We start from the raw sequence: 18,779 nt of genomic DNA, 5'->3' as shown, positions 1-18,779 counted from the left end.
GATGAGTCACTCTCTTCCTCAGTCGCTCTGTCTCCAAACACCAGATGGAGCATCCTGATGAGGACTGACGGCTAAAGGGACATGAAGATCTAGATAATGACTGTACTGTAGCCCTAACCCTACCAACAAGACAGGATGAATGAAAAAAACAGAGAGCGTGTTTACTGTTAATTAAGAGAATGCTTTGATCCTCTGTAGGATGCAATGTCTATACGGACTGTGGTGTGTGTGTGTGTCTGTGTGTGTGTGTGTGTGTGTGTGTGTGTGTGTCTGTGTGTGTGTCTGTGTGTGTCTGTGTGTGTGTGTGTGTGTGTGTGTGTGTGTGTGTGTGTGTGTGTGTGTGTGTGTGTGTGTGTGTGTGTGTGTGTGTGTGTGTGTGTGTGTGTGTGTGTGTGTGTGTGTGTGTCTGTGTGTGTGTGTGTGTGTGTGTGTGTGTGTGTGTGTCTGTGTGTGTGTGTGTGTGTGTGTGTGTGTGTCTGTGTGTGTGTGTGTGTGTGTGTGTGTGTGTGTGTGTGTGTGTGCGTGTGTGTGTCTGTGTGTCTGTGTCTGTGTGTGTGTGTGTGTGTGTGTGTGTGTGTGTGTGTGTGTGTGTGTGTGTGTGTGTGTGTGTGCGTGCCAGATAATGTGCGTGTGTGTCTTGTAATTTGAGTCCTCAGGGCTGGCGTTGTGGCTCGACCGCTGTGGCGGCGTGGCTCTCGTGCGAGGCTGGACAGTCGTCGGATAGACGGTACGGCCGAGGAATGCTTGTGGAACAAACACACGCTCAAATAAACAGAACATCACTATGGCATGAAAGCGTATGTACATACGTAAGTATGCCTCAGAGTGGTGGAGCCAGTGTTGCTACCACAGCTTCCAGGACAACTGACCACAATCACACTTAACTAGCTTTCCCATGGAGGAGAGAGAGAGATAGGGAGAAGGAGAAGTAGGAAGAGAGGAGGGAGAGAGAGATAGGGAGGAGAAGTAGGAGAAGGAGGGAGAGAGAGATGAGAAGGAGAAGTAGGAGAAGGAGGAAGATAGGAGGAGGAGAAGGGAGGAATAGAAAAGGGAGGAGGGAGAGAGAGATAGGGAGGAGGAGAAGGAGGAGAAGAAGGAAGAAGAGGAGGGAGAGAGAGATAGGGAGGAGGAGAAGGAGGAGAAGGAGGAGGAAGGAGGAGGGAGAGAGAGATAGGGAGGAGGAGAAGGAGGGAAGGAGGAGGAAGAGAGGAGGGAGAGAGAGATAGGGAGGAGGAGGAGAAGGAGGAAGGGAGGAGGAGAGAGAGATAGGGAGGAGGAGAAGGAGGAGGAGAAGGAAGAAGGAGGAGGGAGAGAGAGATAGGGAGGAGAAGAAGGAGGAGGAGAAGGAGGAAGAGAGGAGGGAGAGAGAGATAGGGAGGAGGAGAAGAAGGAGGAGGGAGGAGGGGAGAGAGATAGGGAGGAGGAGGAAAGGAGGAAGGGAGGAGGGAGAGAGAGATAGGGAGGAGGAGAAGAAGGAGGAAGGGAGGAAGAGAGAGATAGGGAGAGAAGAAGGAGGAGGAGAAGGAGGAAGAGAAAAGAGAGGAGGAGAGAGAGATAGGGAGGAGGAGAAGGAGGAATAGGAAAAGAGAGGAGGGAGAGAGAGATAGGGAGGAGGAGAAGAAGGAGGAAGGGAGGAGGGAGAGAGAGATAGGGAGGAGGAGAAGAAGGAGGAAGGAGGAGGGAGAGAGAGATAGGGAGGAGGAGGAGAAGGAGGAAGGGAGGAGGAGAGAGAGAGGGAGGAGGAGAAGAGGAGATGGGGAAGAGGGAGGGAGAGAGAGATAGGGAGGAGGAGGAGGAGGAGGAGAAGGAGGAAGAGAGGAGGGAGAGAGAGATAGGGAGGAGGAGAAGGAGGAGAAGGAGTTTTTAAAGAGAGGAGGGAGAGAGATAGGTAGGAGGAGAAGGAGGAATAGAAAAGAGAGGAGGGAGACAGAGAATGGAGGAGGATAACCCGGCGAAGGAAGAAGAGAGGAGGGAGAGAGATAGGGAGGTGAGAAGGAGGAAGAGAGGAGGGAGAGAGATAGGGAGGAGGAGAAGTAAGAGAAGGAGGCAGAGGAGGGAGAGAGAGATAGGGAGGAGGAGAAGGAGGAGAAGGAAGAGATGGGAGAGAGATAGGGAGGAGGAGAAGGAGGAAGAGAGGAGGAGAGAGAGACAGGAGGAGGAGAAGTAAGAGAAGGAGGAAGAGAGGAGGGAGAGAGAGATAGGGAGGAGGAGAAGGAGGAAGGGAGGAGAGGAGGGAGAGAGATAGGGAGGAGGAGAAGGAGGAGAAGGAAGAGAGGAGGGAGAGAGATAGGGAGGAGGAGAAGGAGGAGAGGAGACCTAGTGGCCCAGAGGGGGAGGAATATAGCGAAGGAGGAGGAGAAGGAGAGGAGGATGATGAGACAAAACAAAGATAGAAGCCAGCCAGCTAGCTGACAGCAAAGGTTTTGGCTAGAGATTGTTTAATTAACCAGGCTTGACAGTTAAGAACAAATTATTATTTTACAATGACGGCCTACCACAGCCAAACCCTCCCCTAACCCGGACGACACTGGGCCAATTGTGCGCGCCCTATGTGACTCCCAAACGCGACCGGTTGTGATACAGCCCAGGATCGAACCAGGGTCTGTAGTAATGCCTCAGGCACTGTGATGCAACTACTCTGAGAGTAAATAGAACCGAATATATTGCTAAATGTCCCCTTGTCCGAGAGAGATTTACACACCGTGCGAGACGACACGATACACACAGACCTTATTAGAAGGGATAGACACTGTGCCAGGGTGAGACGACACGATACACACAGACCTTATTAGAAGGGATAGACACTGTGCCAGGGTGAGACGACATTAAACACACAGACCTTACTAGAAGGGATAGACACTGTGCCAGGGTGAGACGACATTAAACACACAGACCTTATTAGAAGGGATAGACACTGTGCCAGGGTGAGACGACATTAAACACACAGACCTTATTAGAAGGGATAGACACTGTGCCAGGGTGAGACGACATTAAACACACAGACCTTACTAGAAGGGATAGACACTGTGCCAGGGTGAGACGACATTAAACACACAGACCTTACTAGAAGGGATAGACACTGTGCCAGGGTGAGACGACATTAAACACACAGACCTTATTAGAAGGGATAGACACTGTGCCAGGGTGAGACGACATTAAACACACAGACCTTATTGGAAGGGATAGACACTGTGCCAGGGTGAGACGACATTAAACACACAGACCTTATTAGAAGGGATAGACACTGTGCCAGGGTGAGACGACATTAAACACACAGACCTTATTAGAAGGGATAGACACTGTGCCAGGGTGAGACGACATTAAACACACAGACCTTATTAGAAGGGATAGACACTGTGCCAGGGTGAGACGACATTAAACACACAGACCTTACTAGAAGGGATAGACACTGTGCCAGGGTGAGACGACATTAAACACACAGACCTTATTAGAAGGGATAGACACTGTGCCAGGGTGAGATGACATTAAACACACAGACCTTATTAGAAGGGATAGACACTGTGCCAGGGTGAGACGACATTAAACACACAGACCTTATTAGAAGGGATAGACACTGTGCCAGGGTGAGATGACATTAAACACACAGACCTTATTAGAAGGGATAGACACTGTGCCAGGGTGAGACGACATTAAACACTTATTGGAAGAAGAAGGAGGAGTTACTTTGGCATTTGGAAAACACCTCCTCCTCCTCCTCCTCCTCCTCCTCCTCCTCCTCCTCCTGGTGAAATGAGAGCATGTTGCTAACATCCTCTCGGTCAAGGGTCTCCAATAGGTTGATCGCAAGCGACCAGTAGCTAGCAGCACCAATGAGTAGTTCAACAAACAATTCTGAACGTACATGATTTCACATGTCCCCCCGTAAACTGTCCTAATTCAATCTCACATTAGCTAGTAGCTTTAACAGCTCAACAGCTACCAGCTAATCTAAGCAACATAGACACTATCCCACCCCTGGTTTGCCACTATTGGCTTAAAAAAGCCAATCCTAACACAATATCTGCCAATTCATTTACAGAAATATTGCCCCTGTCTGTCTGATTGGTGTGGGAGTTTGTCTATCACTCCTTGTGTATCTTGTGGGTTGACAGAAATGCCCAAAACCTTAAATGTTAACTGCAAAGTCGGTTTACCAGGCAGAACTATATGATAAGTAAGTATGTCGTTTGTATGTGTTATTTATTATGTGCAAACTTTGCAGTGAAATGAGCAGCAGAGGTACAGGACCGTCACTGGACCGCAGAGCACATTCCTCACTCCTTAGACGCACAATTATAGACTGATCATTTCTTTGTCAGCGGGGGAAATCAGCCGGGGATCAAATACGTTTTCCATGTAGATGACGTTTATTTATACTGCCATTTTTTGCCACTACTTTCACCACTTTTAGCCTTGAAATCTTTGGTTGTTTTATAGCCTCACATGTGAATCCTCTACTTTACTCACTCTGTTTAGCACATGGCTGTAGTTGAGACTAGTAGTACTGTAGTAGCACTGTAGTAGAGACTGGTAGTACTGTAGTAGCACTGTAGTAGAGACTAGTAGTACTGTAGTAGTACTGTAGTAGAGACTAGTAGTACTGTAGTAGTACTGTAGCAGTAACAGTAGTAGAGATTAGTAGTACTGTAGTAGTAGAGACTGGTAGCAGTAACAGTAGTAGAGACTTAGTAGTACTGTAGTAGTAAGTAGTAGTAGTAGACACTAGTAGTACTGTAGTAGCACTGTAGTAGAGACTGGTAGTACTGTAGTAGCACTGTAGTAGAGACTGGTAGTACTGTAGTAGCACTGTAGTAGAGACTAGTAGTACTGTAGTAGTACTGTAGTAGAGACTAGTAGTACTGTAGTAGTACTGTAGCAGTAACAGTAGTAGAGATTAGTAGTACTGTAGTAGTAACGGTAGTAGACACTAGTAGTACTGTAGTAGCACTGTAGTAGAGACTGGTAGTACTGTAGTAGCACTGTAGTAGAGACTGGTAGTACTGTAGTAGCACTGTAGTAGAGACTAGTAGTACTGTAGTAGTACTGTAGTAGAGACTAGTAGTACTGTAGTAGTACTGTAGCAGTAACAGTAGTAGAGATTAGTAGTACTGTAGTAGTAACGGTAGTAGACACTAGTAGTACTGTAGTAGCACTGTAGTAGAGACTGGTAGTACTGTAGCAGTACTGTAGTAGAGACTAGTAGTACTGTAGTAGTACTGTAGTAGAGACTAGTAGTACTGTAGTAGTACTGTAGCAGTACGGTAGTAGACACTAGTAGTACTGTAGTAGTACTGTAGTTGAGACTAGTAGTACTGTAGTAGTACAGTAGTAGAGACTAGTAGTACTGTAGTAGTACTGTAGTAGAGACTAGTAGTACTGTAGTAGTACTGTAGCAGTACTGTAGTAGAGACTAGTAGTAATGTAGTAGTACTGTAGTAGAGACTAATAGTACTGTAGTAGTACTGTAGCAGTAACAGTAGTAGAGATTAGTAGTACTGTAGTAGTAACGGTAGTAGACACTAGTAGTACTGTAGTAGTACTGTAGTTGAGACAAGTAGTACTGTAGTAGTACTGTAGTAGTGACTAGTAGTACTGTAGTTGAGACTAGTAGTACTGTAGTAGTACTGTAGTAGTGACTAGTAGTACTGTAGTAGTACTGTAGTTGAGACTAGTAGTACTGTAGTTGAGACTAGTAGTACTGTAGTAGTACTGTAGTTGAGACTAGTAGTACTGTAGTAGTACTGTAGTTGAGACTAGTAGTACTGTAGTAGTACTGTAGTTGAGACTAGTAGTACCACTCATTCCAGGGTTTTTCTATATTTTGACTATTTTCTACATTGTAGAATAATTGTGAAGACGTCAAAACTATCAAATAACACACATGGAATCATGTAGTAAACCAAACAAGAAGTGTTAAACAAATCTTCACTATTATTCTACAGTGTAGAAAACGGTCAAAATATTAAAAAACCCCTGGAATGAGTAGTTGTGTCCAAACCTTTGACTGGTTCTGAAAATATATACCAGTCAAAAGTTTGGAAACACTTTGTTTTTTTTAGCTAAACAGATGGGGATCAAACCAGGCTCTGCCCTGAATGACGGGTCGCTACAGATTGTGTAGAAAATTGACATCCTGTCCTGAAGAAGAGATGCGTGAAGTTTTTTTAATACGTTTCAGTGAATGTCGCCATCTTGTGGTGAAAAAGTATGTCGTTGAGTTATCTGAGCCACGTTCTGTAGGATAAAGTTGTCAAACGTAACAGATTGAAGCGCCCTGAATAGAGTCAGGAACGGTTGTTTTACAAAGCATATTTCTATAGCCACCACGGTCAGATATTTTCATGTAAACTCTCATATGAAACAAAAAAAAAAGAAAATTATTTTAGGAGAACTGACCCCTATTCTGACCCTAACCCCTAATCTGACCCTAACCCCTATTCTGACCCTAACCCCTATTCTGACCCTAACCCCTAATCTGACCCTAACCCCTATTCTGACCCTAACCCCTGACCCTAATTCTGACCCTAACCCCTATTCTGACCCTAACCCCTATTCTGACCCTAACCCCTATTCTGACCCTAACCCCTATTCTGACCCTAACCCCTATTCTGACCCTAACCCCTATTCTGACCCTAACCCCTATTCTGACCCCCTATTCTGACCCTAACCCCTAACCTAACCCCTATTCTGACCCTAACCTAACCCATATTCTGACTCTAACCTCTATTCTGACCCTAACCCCTATTCTGACCCTAACCTAAACCCTATTCTGACCCTAACCTCTATTCTGACCCTAACCTAAACCCTATTCTGACCCTAACCTAAACCCTATTCTGACCCTAACCTAAACCCTATTCTGACCCTAACCTAAACCCTATTATGACTCTAACCTAAACCCTATTATGACTCTAACCCCTATTCTGACCCTAACCTAAACCCTATTATGACTCTAACCCCTATTCTGACCCTAACCTAAACCCTATTCTGACCCTAACCTCTATTCTGACCCTAACCTAAACCCTATTCTGACCCTAACCCATATTCTGACCCTAACCCACATTCTGACCCTAACCTAAACCCTATTCTGACTCTAACCTCTATTCTGACCCTAACCCCTATTCTGACTCTTACCCTTATTCTGACTCTTACCCTTATTCTGACCTTAACCTAACCTCTATTCTTACCCTAACCCCTATTCTGACCCTAACCTAAACCCTATTCTGACCCTAACCACTATTCTGACCATAACCTCTATTCTAACCCCTATTCTGACTCTAACCTCTATTCTGACCCTAACCCCTATTCTGACTCTAACCCCGATTTTTACCCTAACCTAACCCCTGTTCTGACCATAACCTAACCCCTGTTCTTACCCTAACCCCTATTCTGACTCTAACCCCTATTCTGACCCTAACTCCTGAGCCCTACATTAGACATTTAATGAGCCCTACATGAGACATTTTATGAGCCCTACATTAAAGACATTTTATGAGCCCTACATTAAAGACATTTTATGAGCCCTACATTATTAAAGACATTGAGTCCTACATTAAAGCCATTTAATGAGCCCTACAGTAAAGACATTTAATGAGCCCTACATGAGACATTTTATGAGCCCTACAGTAAAGACATTTAATGAGCCCTACATTAAAGACATTTAATGAGCCCTACAGTAAAGACATTTAATGAGCCCTACAGTAAAGACATTTAATGAGCCCTACATTAAAGACATTTAATGAGCCCTACAGTAAAGCCATTTAATGAGCCCTACAGTAAAGCCATTTAATGAGCCCTACAGTAAAGACATTTAATGAGCCCTACAGTAAAGACATTTAATGAGCCCTACATTAAAGACATTTAATGAGCCCTACAGTAAAGCCATTTAATGAGCCCTACAGTAAAGACATTTAATGAGCCCTACAGTAAAGACATTTAATGAGCCCTACATTAAAGACATTTAATGAGCCCTACATTAAAGACATTTAATGAGCCCAAGCCTTAATGATTGTGACATTATCCAATACATATGCAGTACATGTGATATCATGTGTTATCAAAAACATACTGTATATTATGATATAGTCTACCGCACATTACACACCACAGAAGAACAAAAGATAGCAGAACCATAGAAGAACTATAATAAAGCAGGCAGAAAACATGTGATTCTGGTGCAGCACATGCTGCCTACAAAGTTACAAGTATGGGCTAGCGAATTTGATTTTAATTTTCTTTCATAATATTTCCCTTCATGTTATTAGCCTACCTCCTCCTCTCTCTATTGTTGCTTCATTACTTCCTCACTTTCCACAGTTAAATTAAATACGTTTCGTTGTCCTTATCTTCATCAGTCTAATGACATTCTTGAATAATCTAGGACTAGAATTACAAGCAGAAGGCTTTCACTTCTCTTCACAAAGATGGAATGGTTATGGGTCTGAATTAATAACTGCTATAGTCTACCACCCTCTGAATGGTTATGGGTCTGAATGGTTATGGGTCTGAATTAATAACTGCTATAGTCTACCACCCTCTGAATGGTTATGGGTCTGAATGGTTATGGGTCTGAATTAATAACTGCTATAGTCTACCACCATCAGAATGGTTATGGGTCTGAATTAATAACTGCTATAGTCTACCACCATCAGAATGGTTATGGGTCTGAATTAATAACTGCTATAGTCTACCACCATCAGAATGGTTATGGGTCTGAATTAATAACTGCTATAGTCTACCACCCTCTGAATGGTTATGGATCTGAATTAATAACTGCTATAGTCTACCACCATCTGAATGGTTATGGATCTGAATGGTTATGGGTCTGAATTAATAACGGCTATAGTCTACCACCATCTGAATGGTTATGGGTCTGAATTAATAACTGCTATAGTCTACCACCATCTGAATGGTTATGGATCTGAATGGTTATGGGTCTGAATTAATAACTGCTATAGTCTACCACCATCTGAATGGTTATGGGTCTGAATTAATAACTGCTATAGTCTACCACCATCTGAATGGTTATGGATCTGAATGGTTATGGGTCTGAATTAATAACTGCTATAGTCTACCACCATCTGAATGGTTATGGGTCTGAATTAATAACTGCTATAGTCTACCACCATCTGAATGGTTATGGATCTGAATGGTTATGGGTCTGAATGGTTATGGGTCTGAATTAATAACTGCTATAGTCTACCACCATCTGAATGGTTATGGATCTGAATGGTTATGGGTCTGAATGGTTATGGGTCTGAATTAATAACTGCTATAGTCTACCACCATCTGAATGGTTATGGGTCTGAATTAATAACTCCTATAGTCAAATCAAATCAAATCAAATGTATTCATATAGCCCTTCGTACATCAGCTGATATCTCAAAGTGCTGTACAGAAACCCAGCCTAAAACCCCAAACAGCAAGCAATGCAGGTGTAGAAGCACGGTGGCTAGGAAAAACTCCCTAGAAAGGCCAAAACATAGGAAGAAACCTAGAGAGGAACCAGGCTATGTGGGGTGGCCAGTCCTCTTCTGGCTGTGCCGGGTGGAGATTATAACAGAACATGGCCAAGATGTTCAAATGTTCATAAATGACCAGCATGGTCGAATAATAATAAGGCAGAACAGTTGAAACTGGAGCAGCAGCACAGTCAGGTGGAAGTTGAAACTGGAGCAGCAGCATGGCCAGGTGGACTGGGGACAGCAAGGAGTCATCATGTCAGGTAGTCCTGGGGCATGGTCCTAGGGCTCAGGTCAGTTGAAACTGGAACAGCAGCATGGCCAGGTGGACTGGGGACAGCAAGGAGCAGTTTGCCACCCTCTGGAGTAGTCTACCACCCTCTGAATGGTTATGGGTCTGAATGGTTATGGGTCTGAATTAATAACTGCTATAGTCTACCACCATCTGAATGGTTATGGGTCTGAATTAATAACTGCTATAGTCTACCACCATCTGAATGGTTATGGGTCTGAATTAATAACTGCTATAGTCTACCACCATCTGAATGGTTATGGATCTGAATGGTTATGGGTCTGAATGGTTATGGGTCTGAATTAATAACTGCTATAGTCTACCACCATCTGAATGGTTATGGGTCTGAATTAATAACTGCTATAGTCTACCACCATCTGAATGGTTGTGGATCTGAATGGTTATGGGTCTGAATGGTTATGGGTCTGAATTAATAACTGCTATAGTCTACCACCATCTGAATGGTTATGGGTCTGAATTAATAACTGCTATAGTCTACCACCATCTGAATGGTTATGGGTCTGAATTAATAACTGCTATAGTCTACCACCATCTGAATGGTTATGGGTCTGAATTAATAACTGCTATAGTCTACCACCCTCTGAATGGTTATGGGTCTGAATGGTTATGGGTCTGAATTAATAACTGCTATAGTCTACCACCATCTGAATGGTTATGGGTCTGAATTAATAACTGCTATAGTCTACCACCCTCTGAATGGTTATGGGTCTGAATGGTTATGGGTCTGAATTAATAACTGCTATAGTCTACCACCATCTGAATGGTTATGGGTCTGAATTAATAACTTCTATAGTCTACCACCCTCTGAATGGTTATGGGTCTGAATTAATAACTGCTATAGTCTACCACCATCTGAATGGTTATGGGTCTGAATTAACAACTGCTATAGTCTACCACCCTCTGAATGGTTATGGATCTGAATGGTTATGGGTCTGAATTAATAACTGCTATAGTCTACCACCATCTGAATGGTTATGGGTCTGAATTAATAACTGCTATAGTCTACCACCCTCTGAATGGTTATGGATCTGAATGGTTATGGGTCTGAATTAATAACTGCTATAGTCTACCACCCTCTGAATGGTTATGGGTCTGAATGGTTATGGGTCTGAATTAATAACTGCTATAGTCTACCACCATCTGAATGGTTATGGGTCTGAATTAATAACTGCTATAGTCTACCACCATCTGAATGGTTATGGGTCTGAGTGGTTATGGGTCTGAATTAATAACTGCTATAGTCTACCACCCTCTGAATGGTTATGGGTCTGAATTAATAACTGCTATAGTCTACCACCCTCTGAATGGTTATGGGTCTGAATTAATAACTGCTATAGTCTACCACCCTCTGAATGGTTATGGGTCTGAATGGTTATGGGTCTGAATTAATAACTGCTATAGTCTACCACCATCTGAATGGTTATGGGTCTGAATTAATAACTGCTATAGTCTACCACCCTAGCGCGTTCACCCTTTCAAATTACCCAACATTCAGCAAAAAAACATGTTCCTCTTCAAATAGACGATTGGCATAAAAAATTTAAAAAATCTCCAACAAGCTATTCTAGCTTTTCCCGCATAGGACCAACAGCAAAGAAGTGCTGTTTAAGGAGAGAGGCCAGAGGTTATAAGCTTATTATCCATGAATCATCATTAATTAGCTAAATATAAGGCTAATTCTGCGTTGACGCTATACCCTGAAAGGTAGTCTATGAAATCTAGAAGAGGAGTATCTATTCTGGATGAAATTGAATGGAGTTGGAGAGAGAGCCTGCTTTAAACCCTGTTAAAACTAGAGTTTAGCAAGCCATGCTAGCAGACATTAGCTTATGCTGTTTAAATTCCAAATATGTGTAGATCTGCGAGGGGGACTTTGTGGTACATATCCAGCAGCACAGTTTTAAATGACCTGGTACGATAGACAGTGTAGTGCATCGGGCACTATAGAGTGTGGAATGTAAACCCAGCAGCAAGCTGGAACTACAGACTACATTAGATTTACCTTGACTATACACAAAACATTTCAGTAGCAGTGTTTGGTATGATTTTAATTAATTCTACACCAGGTATGTGGTTCTGTACACAAAATACAGACATTATATGGAAAAATCATGTTACAAAAACACCAGAAAGGAAAAAAATAAAATAATTGTGTTCACTTGGTAGAAAACTACTTCACTAACTCATCTGAGGAAACCTGGATTTAAAGCTTGTGTTTCCCACGGTTACAACAGTGCTATAGGAGGAAGTGCCTATTAGACATCCTTCAGATAAATGTGTTGTGTGTTCCTGTGAGTCTCAGAACTCCTTGAGAGTGTCCCCTCCCTGAGGGTTTTCCAGCCAGTGTGGGGGCCAGGTAGCTTTAACACTGGGTCTGTCCTTCACCATATTGTAGTACGCTCCCAGTTTGGGGTAACGCTCCGTAGACAGCCTGGGGGGAGAGAATACATCATTCATCCATCCATCTTTGCCTGTGGGAGGAACATATTCATTGATCCATCTGTCATCCCATTGACACTACACGGTGAAACACTTACCCAAAGCGGAAGGCGTAGGCAATCACAGGGAAGACAATAACGTCAGCCAATGAGAAGGCTTTTCCTGCCAGGTAAGAACCCGCCTCCACCTGGAAACAAGCACGTTTACTAAGCCTCGTTCACACTGGCAGTTCGATGGGACTCAAAACCCTGTTTTTAACATATATATTACAATTATTTTCCCTGCAGTCTGAACAGCCAAAACACACATCAAAGCAGATATTTCAAAACAAAATGTGATTCCCGGCCATGGGACTCGGAATATCAAAGCCACTTGGGGACAAATACTGTTACTAGGCAGATGTTGCTAGCTACTCGGTTGACAAGAACATGTAGTTGCTAAGTAGCTTGTTAATTTGTTTACGAACAAATAAGTGCTAGCCAGCCCACCCCCGTAGCCAGCCCACCCCGTAGCCAGCCAACCCCGTAGCCAGCCCAGCCAGCCAACCCCGTAGCCAGCCAACCCCCTGTAGCCAGCCACCCCGTAGCCAGCCAAAAGGACTCATTTTGAAAGTCGGATCATCTGAATCGTTGAAGCGTTCTTACGCCATGATTCTGAACATTCAAAGCAAACTGGGGAAACGTCCACGTCACCATAACGTCTAAGTGATAGGAAACACAAGCAGCCTACGCCACCGTTCATACACACCCGTTGTTACCATGACAACTAGCGGAGCCGTGTCAGCACAATTGTCTGAACATGCACATCCGATTTGTGTCTCGTGAAGATTTGTTTGGACAGTCAGTATTCCGAAATGGATTTGGGGGGGGGGGGAAAGAAAACTAAAAAGATTTTCGCATTAAAGCTTTAGTCTACCAACAATTGGTGAGGGTGTGTGTGCGCACGCACGTGTAAAATGTTTGCTAGTGTGTGTGTGTGTGTGTGCACCCACCTTCTGAAAGTATCCCTCCCACAGTTTGATTTCAGCGGCCAGGTTCTCCTTGTTCCTCTTGATAGCGGAGTCATGTCTCTCTCCCTCGGGGACACGGTAGTTGTAGTAGATGACGTTACCTGGGAGACAAACGTCAAAACAAAGTCATAATAGGCAACATCATATGGCCCCTCAAGTTTCAAGAACCATGTGGGGGGGGTGACACGGCTACGCTAGTTGTCATGGTAACAACGGGTGTGTATGAATGGTGGTTGGGGGGCTGTATGAGAGAATATTATAAGTGAATCACAGATGAAAGACATTGTTGTCCACTTCACACGTCCTTCAAAATGTTGTCTAGGTCAACCCTCCACGCTGAGCATGTAATCAAGGCCTGTAAATCCCCCTCCCTCTGGGCCACCCTGGTCTACACTAAAGCACTACACAGGGAAGCAGCCGGCATGCGATTGGACAGATCACACAATGTCACCTGGGTTTGACGACTCTGTGGTAACACACGTTGGAGGTTTATCTATTTTAACTGTTGCGGACTGCGTAGCTTTAAGAAATGTTTAAATCATTTGTGATGGAATCCCATTCCCTGTATAGTGCACTACTTTAGACCAGGGCCCTATTCCGTACACTACTTTAGACCAGGGCCCTTTTAAAATAAGTGCATAGGGTGCCATTTGAGACAGAGCCATGGCATCAGTCAGTAACAGGGCCTGTTGGGAATATGGCTCAGTGCAACAATGCTCGTTAGGACATCAGCTTTTTGAACTAGAGCTTTACTCTGGGGTGCCGAGCATCTGAATAACAGCCAAGCAACACGTAACCATTGTTGTCCAGAGGGCATCATGACCCTGTTGTCAAGGAACAGTTGTGTGTGTGTGTGTGTGTGTGTGTCTTACTGAGTTTGTCACTGAGGTTGAGGACCTCAAACATGCGCTGGTACATCAGGGCCTGCTCTAGTTGGCCCTCAGGAATCAACTGGGGTCCCTGGGACCTGAACCGGCTCTGTCAGGGGAGAGAGAGCGACAGAGAACTGGGGTCAACTCAGAATAACAGTCAACTCTTACTGTGCAGTGCATTAGCGACACCTAGTGGGGGCAATACCAGCTGAGCAGTACACTACATTTGATGAGCTGATATATTGAACATACTTTAATTTAAAGTATCACATTCGTGATCTCATCGAGTTCCTACAAACAAAAATATATATTATCAAAACAGTAACACACACTTATAAACTGGGTGGGTCGAGCCCAGAAAGCCGTGGTATATCAGACTGTATGCCACGACAAAACATTTACTCTTCCAATTACATCGGCAACCAGTTTATAATCAGTAAGTTACCTCTTGAGGCTGGTGGTACATGGCCAGTATATCAAGGCTAAGGGCTGTATCCAGGCACTCGGTCACTTTCTGATTTTATTTAGTAAATATTGAAACTGTTTGTTGAACCGCATTGTTGTTTAAGGGCTTGTAAGTAAGCGTTTCACCGTAAGGTTGTATTCGGTGCATGTGACAAATACAATGTGATATGATGTTAGCTCTTAAACATTAACACGAGCTTTCAGATCTGTGAGAAATAATTTTAAAAAAACGAGAGGTTAAATTACTACACACCTTTATAAGGTTAGTTTCCTCACACGGTCTCCTTGTTACAGAAAGACAACTAGCGCTCTGGACACCGGGGTCATTGGGGATGAAGTAGAGTTCGTTAACACGGTTTATGAACCTGTGCAAAACTTCTACATTAAGTATCTTGTTTATTTCAAAAAGATTATTTCTCCTCGATGATATGGAAAAAGGGGCATTACGGCATGTTTCAAAAACCGGGAAATAATTTATCCAAGCACAAGCAGTTTACAGCACAATGAGGTAAATAAATATAAGTTGGACTGTAGTTGAAAATATTGCTCAGCTTCGCTTCTCTATTAGTAAAACGAGTTAATTAACGACCCAGATCTTACCTCCAGGTACATGCATGCTGCATATGACTCGTTGAGTATGTTGTCTCCGTGTTTGAAAGCAGGGAGCTGGGAGGGAGAGAAGAAACGCTGAGGTGAGCATGACAATGCACTTCTGCATAGTCGTTATGCAATAGTTGTGTGTGTGTGTGTGTGTGTGTGGTCCAAAACGTCTACACAACGGACTAGAGTACGCATACAAACACAACACTTTACCACATTATAGAGACTGCAGAGGAAATGGGAAGCTGCAGCACAGCAAACTACAACAAATCAATGTATGAGTTCTGTGTAGGGACTTGCCATGTGGCAAAACGATAGTATACGTGTGTGCTGTTGTAGGTTACTCTTTTAAAAATGTCTAATAATAAAAGCCAAACACTACCTGTCCTCTGGGATTGATGTCCAGGACTTCTTTAGACTTGTGCTCTGCTTTCTCGAAGGACAGAAGTTTCTGATTGTATCCCTGCAGTTGCTTTTCCTCCAGAGCGATCATGACACGCCAGCACGGAGGAGATCCGGAGCCCCAGAGAAGTGTCATGTCCTTGGCCATGATTGGAGACTCGACCGCAAAAGTAGAAATCGTTTTGTATGACTGGCGAAAGAACACGGCTAGTGAATGACTGTTGTTCTGCAGTTATATAACGATTTGTTAGTATCGACTGGATTGGTTCAATATGAACACGCCTATCTTTTGTAGCGTGCGCAGAATCAACACCGGAAGTCACTCAGGATTCGAATCTAATTTTTCTTTTATCCACGGCGCCATCTGAAGAAAAATAGATTCGCAGCCAAATTTGCTTTAGATATGTGTCTATCCCCTCTGTTTAACCTGCAACAACCCTAACTCAACCTCTTCTTGCAAAAAAATAAAATAAAATGCTGATCTCGTCCTTGGAATGAAAAAAGCAATACAACAATGATGCATCGAATATCACTGTGTATCTATCAGCTTACCAAAGCCTATCCGTTACCTTCAATGTGCGAGTCATGACAGTCCGGTTCTACTGGTCTTCTATCAACAAATGAATTACACATAGTCATGTAGGCTACAGCACAAAGGAAGTCATATCAAATTATATTTGTCACATGCGCCGAGTACAACAGGTGTAGACTTTATCGTGAAATGCTTAGTTACAGTATGAGCTCTTTCCAAACAATGCAGAGTTAAAAAGTGAAGAATCAGCAAAATAGAGAAAAAAATGAAATAGTACACATTAGCATCGAATAGCCCCCGTAATATGCAACTTTTCAGGGAAGTTAGGAACCAATATACACAGGCAGTTAGGAAAGCAAAGGCTAGCTTTTTCAAGCAGAAAATCAAATCCTGCAACACAAAGTCCAAAATGTTCTGGGACACTGTAAAGTCCATGGAGAATAAGAGCACCTCCTTCTGGGACACTGTAAAGTCCATGGAGAATAAGAGCACCTCCTTCTGGGACACTGTAAAGTCCATGGAGAATAAGAGCACCTCCTTCTGGGACACTGTAAAGTCCATGGAGAATAAGAGCACCTCCTTCTGGGACACTGTAAAGTCCATGGAGAATAAGAGCACCTCCTTCTGGGACACTGTAAAGACCATGGAGAATAAGTGCACCTCCTCCTGGGACACTGTAAAGTCCATGGAGAATCAGAGCACCTCCTTCTGGGACACTGTAAAGTCCATGGAGAATAAGAGCACCTCCTTCTGGGACACTGTAAAGTCCATGGAGAATAAGAGCACCTCCTCCTGGGACACTGTAAAGACCATGGAGAATAAGAGCACCTCCTTCTGGGACACTGTAAAGTCCATGGAGAATAAGAGCACCTCCATCTGGGACACTGTAAAGTCCATGGAGAATAAGAGCACCTCCTTCTGGGACACTGTAAAGTCCATGGAGAATAAGAGCACCTCCTTCTGGGACACTGTAAAGTCCATGGAGAATAAGAGCACCTCCTTCTGGGACACTGTAAAGTCCATGGAGAATAAGAGCACCTCCTTCTGGGACACTGTAAAGTCCATGGAGAATAAGAGCACCTCCTTCTGGGACACTAAAGTCCATGGAGAATAAGAGCACCTCCTTCTGGGACACTAAAGTCCATGGAGAATAAGAGCACCTCCTCCCAGCTGCCCACTGCACTGAGGCTAGGAAACACATTCACCAAAGATAAATCCACGATAATAGAGAATTTCAATAAGCATTTTTCTACGGCTGGCCATGCTTTCCCCCTGTTGACCCCTACCCGGGTCAACTGCCCGGCACCCCCCCCACAGCAACTTGCCCAAGCTTCCCCCATTTCTCCTTCACCCAAATCCAGATAGCTGATGTTCTGAAAGAGCGGCAAAATCTGGATCCCTACAAATCAGCCGGGCTAGACAATCTGGACCCTCTCCAAATTTATCAGCCAAAATTGTTGCAAATCCTGTTACTAGCCTGTTCAACCTCTCTTTCGTATCGTCTGAGATCCCCAAAGATTGGAAAGCTGCCGTGGTCATCCCCCTCTTCAAAGGGGGAGACACTCTAGACCCAAACTGCCACAGACCTATATCTATCCTACCATGCCTTTCTAAGTTCTTCGAAAGCCAAGTTAAAAAACAGATCACCGACCATTTCGAATCCCATCATACCTTCTCCACTATGCAATCTGGTTTCCGAGCTGGTCATGGGTGCACCTCAGCCACGCTCAAGGTCCTAAACGATATCATAACCTCCATCAATAAGAGACAATACTGTGCAGCTGTATTCATCGACCTGGCCAAGGCTTTCAACTCTGTCAATCACAACATTCTTATTGGCAAACTCAACAGCCTTGGTTTCTCCAATGACCGCCTCGCCTGGTTCACCAACTACTTCTCAGATAGAGTTCAGTGTGTCAAATTGGAGGGCCTGTTGTCCGGACCTCTGGCAGTATCTATGGGGGTACCACAGGGTTCAATTCTCGGGCCGACCCTCTTCTCTGTATACATCAATGATGTCACTCTTGCCACTGGTGAGTCTCTGATCCACCTTTACGCAGACGACACCATTCTATATACTTCTGGCCCTTCTTTGGACACTCTATTAACTAACCTCCAGATGAGCTTCAATGCCACACAACTCTCCGTCTGTGGCCTCCAACTGCTCTTCAATGCAAGTCAAACTAAATGCATGCTCTTCAACCGATCGCTACCAGCACCTGCCCGCCCGTCCAGCATCACTACTCTGGACGGTTCTGACTTAGAATATGTGGACAACTACAAATACCTAGATGTCTGGTTAGACTGTAAACTCTCCTTCCAGACTCGCATTGAGCATCTCCAATCCAAAATTAAATCTAGAATCAGCTTCCTATTTCGCAACAAAGCATCCGTCACTCATGCTGCCAAACATATCCTCGTAAAACTGACTATCCTACCGATCCTTGACTTCGGCGATGTCATTTACAAAATAGCCTCCAACACTCTACTCAGCATATTGGACGCAGTCTATCACAGTGACATCCGTTTTGTCACCAAAGCCCCATATACTGCCCACCACTGCGACCTGTATGCTCTCGTTGGCTGGCCCTCGCTTCATATTCTTCGCCAAACCCACTGGCTCCAGGTCATCTATAAGTCTTTGCTAGGTAAAGCCCCGCCTTATCTCAGCTCACTGGTCACCATAGCA

The 18,779-nt window shown here is 44.0% G+C and overlaps 1 protein-coding gene across 1 annotated transcript; it reads right to left on the bottom strand.

Moving 5' to 3' along the window:
* Positions 1 to 11,801: 11,801 nt before the first annotated feature.
* Positions 11,802 to 15,817, bottom strand: gstr (glutathione S-transferase rho). The gene is made up of 6 exons (XM_024403993.2): positions 15,539 to 15,817; positions 15,157 to 15,222; positions 14,092 to 14,197; positions 13,202 to 13,320; positions 12,309 to 12,397; positions 11,802 to 12,202 (listed from the first exon to the last, which is right to left on the bottom strand). Exons 1-6 carry the CDS (start codon positions 15,704 to 15,706, stop codon positions 12,070 to 12,072), a joined length of 681 nt encoding a protein of 226 aa, XP_024259761.1. The 5' UTR covers positions 15,707 to 15,817; the 3' UTR covers positions 11,802 to 12,069.
* Between the last annotated feature and the right edge of the window lie 2,962 nt (positions 15,818 to 18,779).

Source organism: Oncorhynchus tshawytscha, linkage group LG31 (assembly GCF_018296145.1).
Source record: "Oncorhynchus tshawytscha isolate Ot180627B linkage group LG31, Otsh_v2.0, whole genome shotgun sequence".
Taxonomy (NCBI): Eukaryota; Metazoa; Chordata; class Actinopteri; order Salmoniformes; family Salmonidae; genus Oncorhynchus; species Oncorhynchus tshawytscha.
Note: the sequence above shows the minus strand (reverse complement) of the source record. Positions and strands in the feature narration are given on the sequence as shown.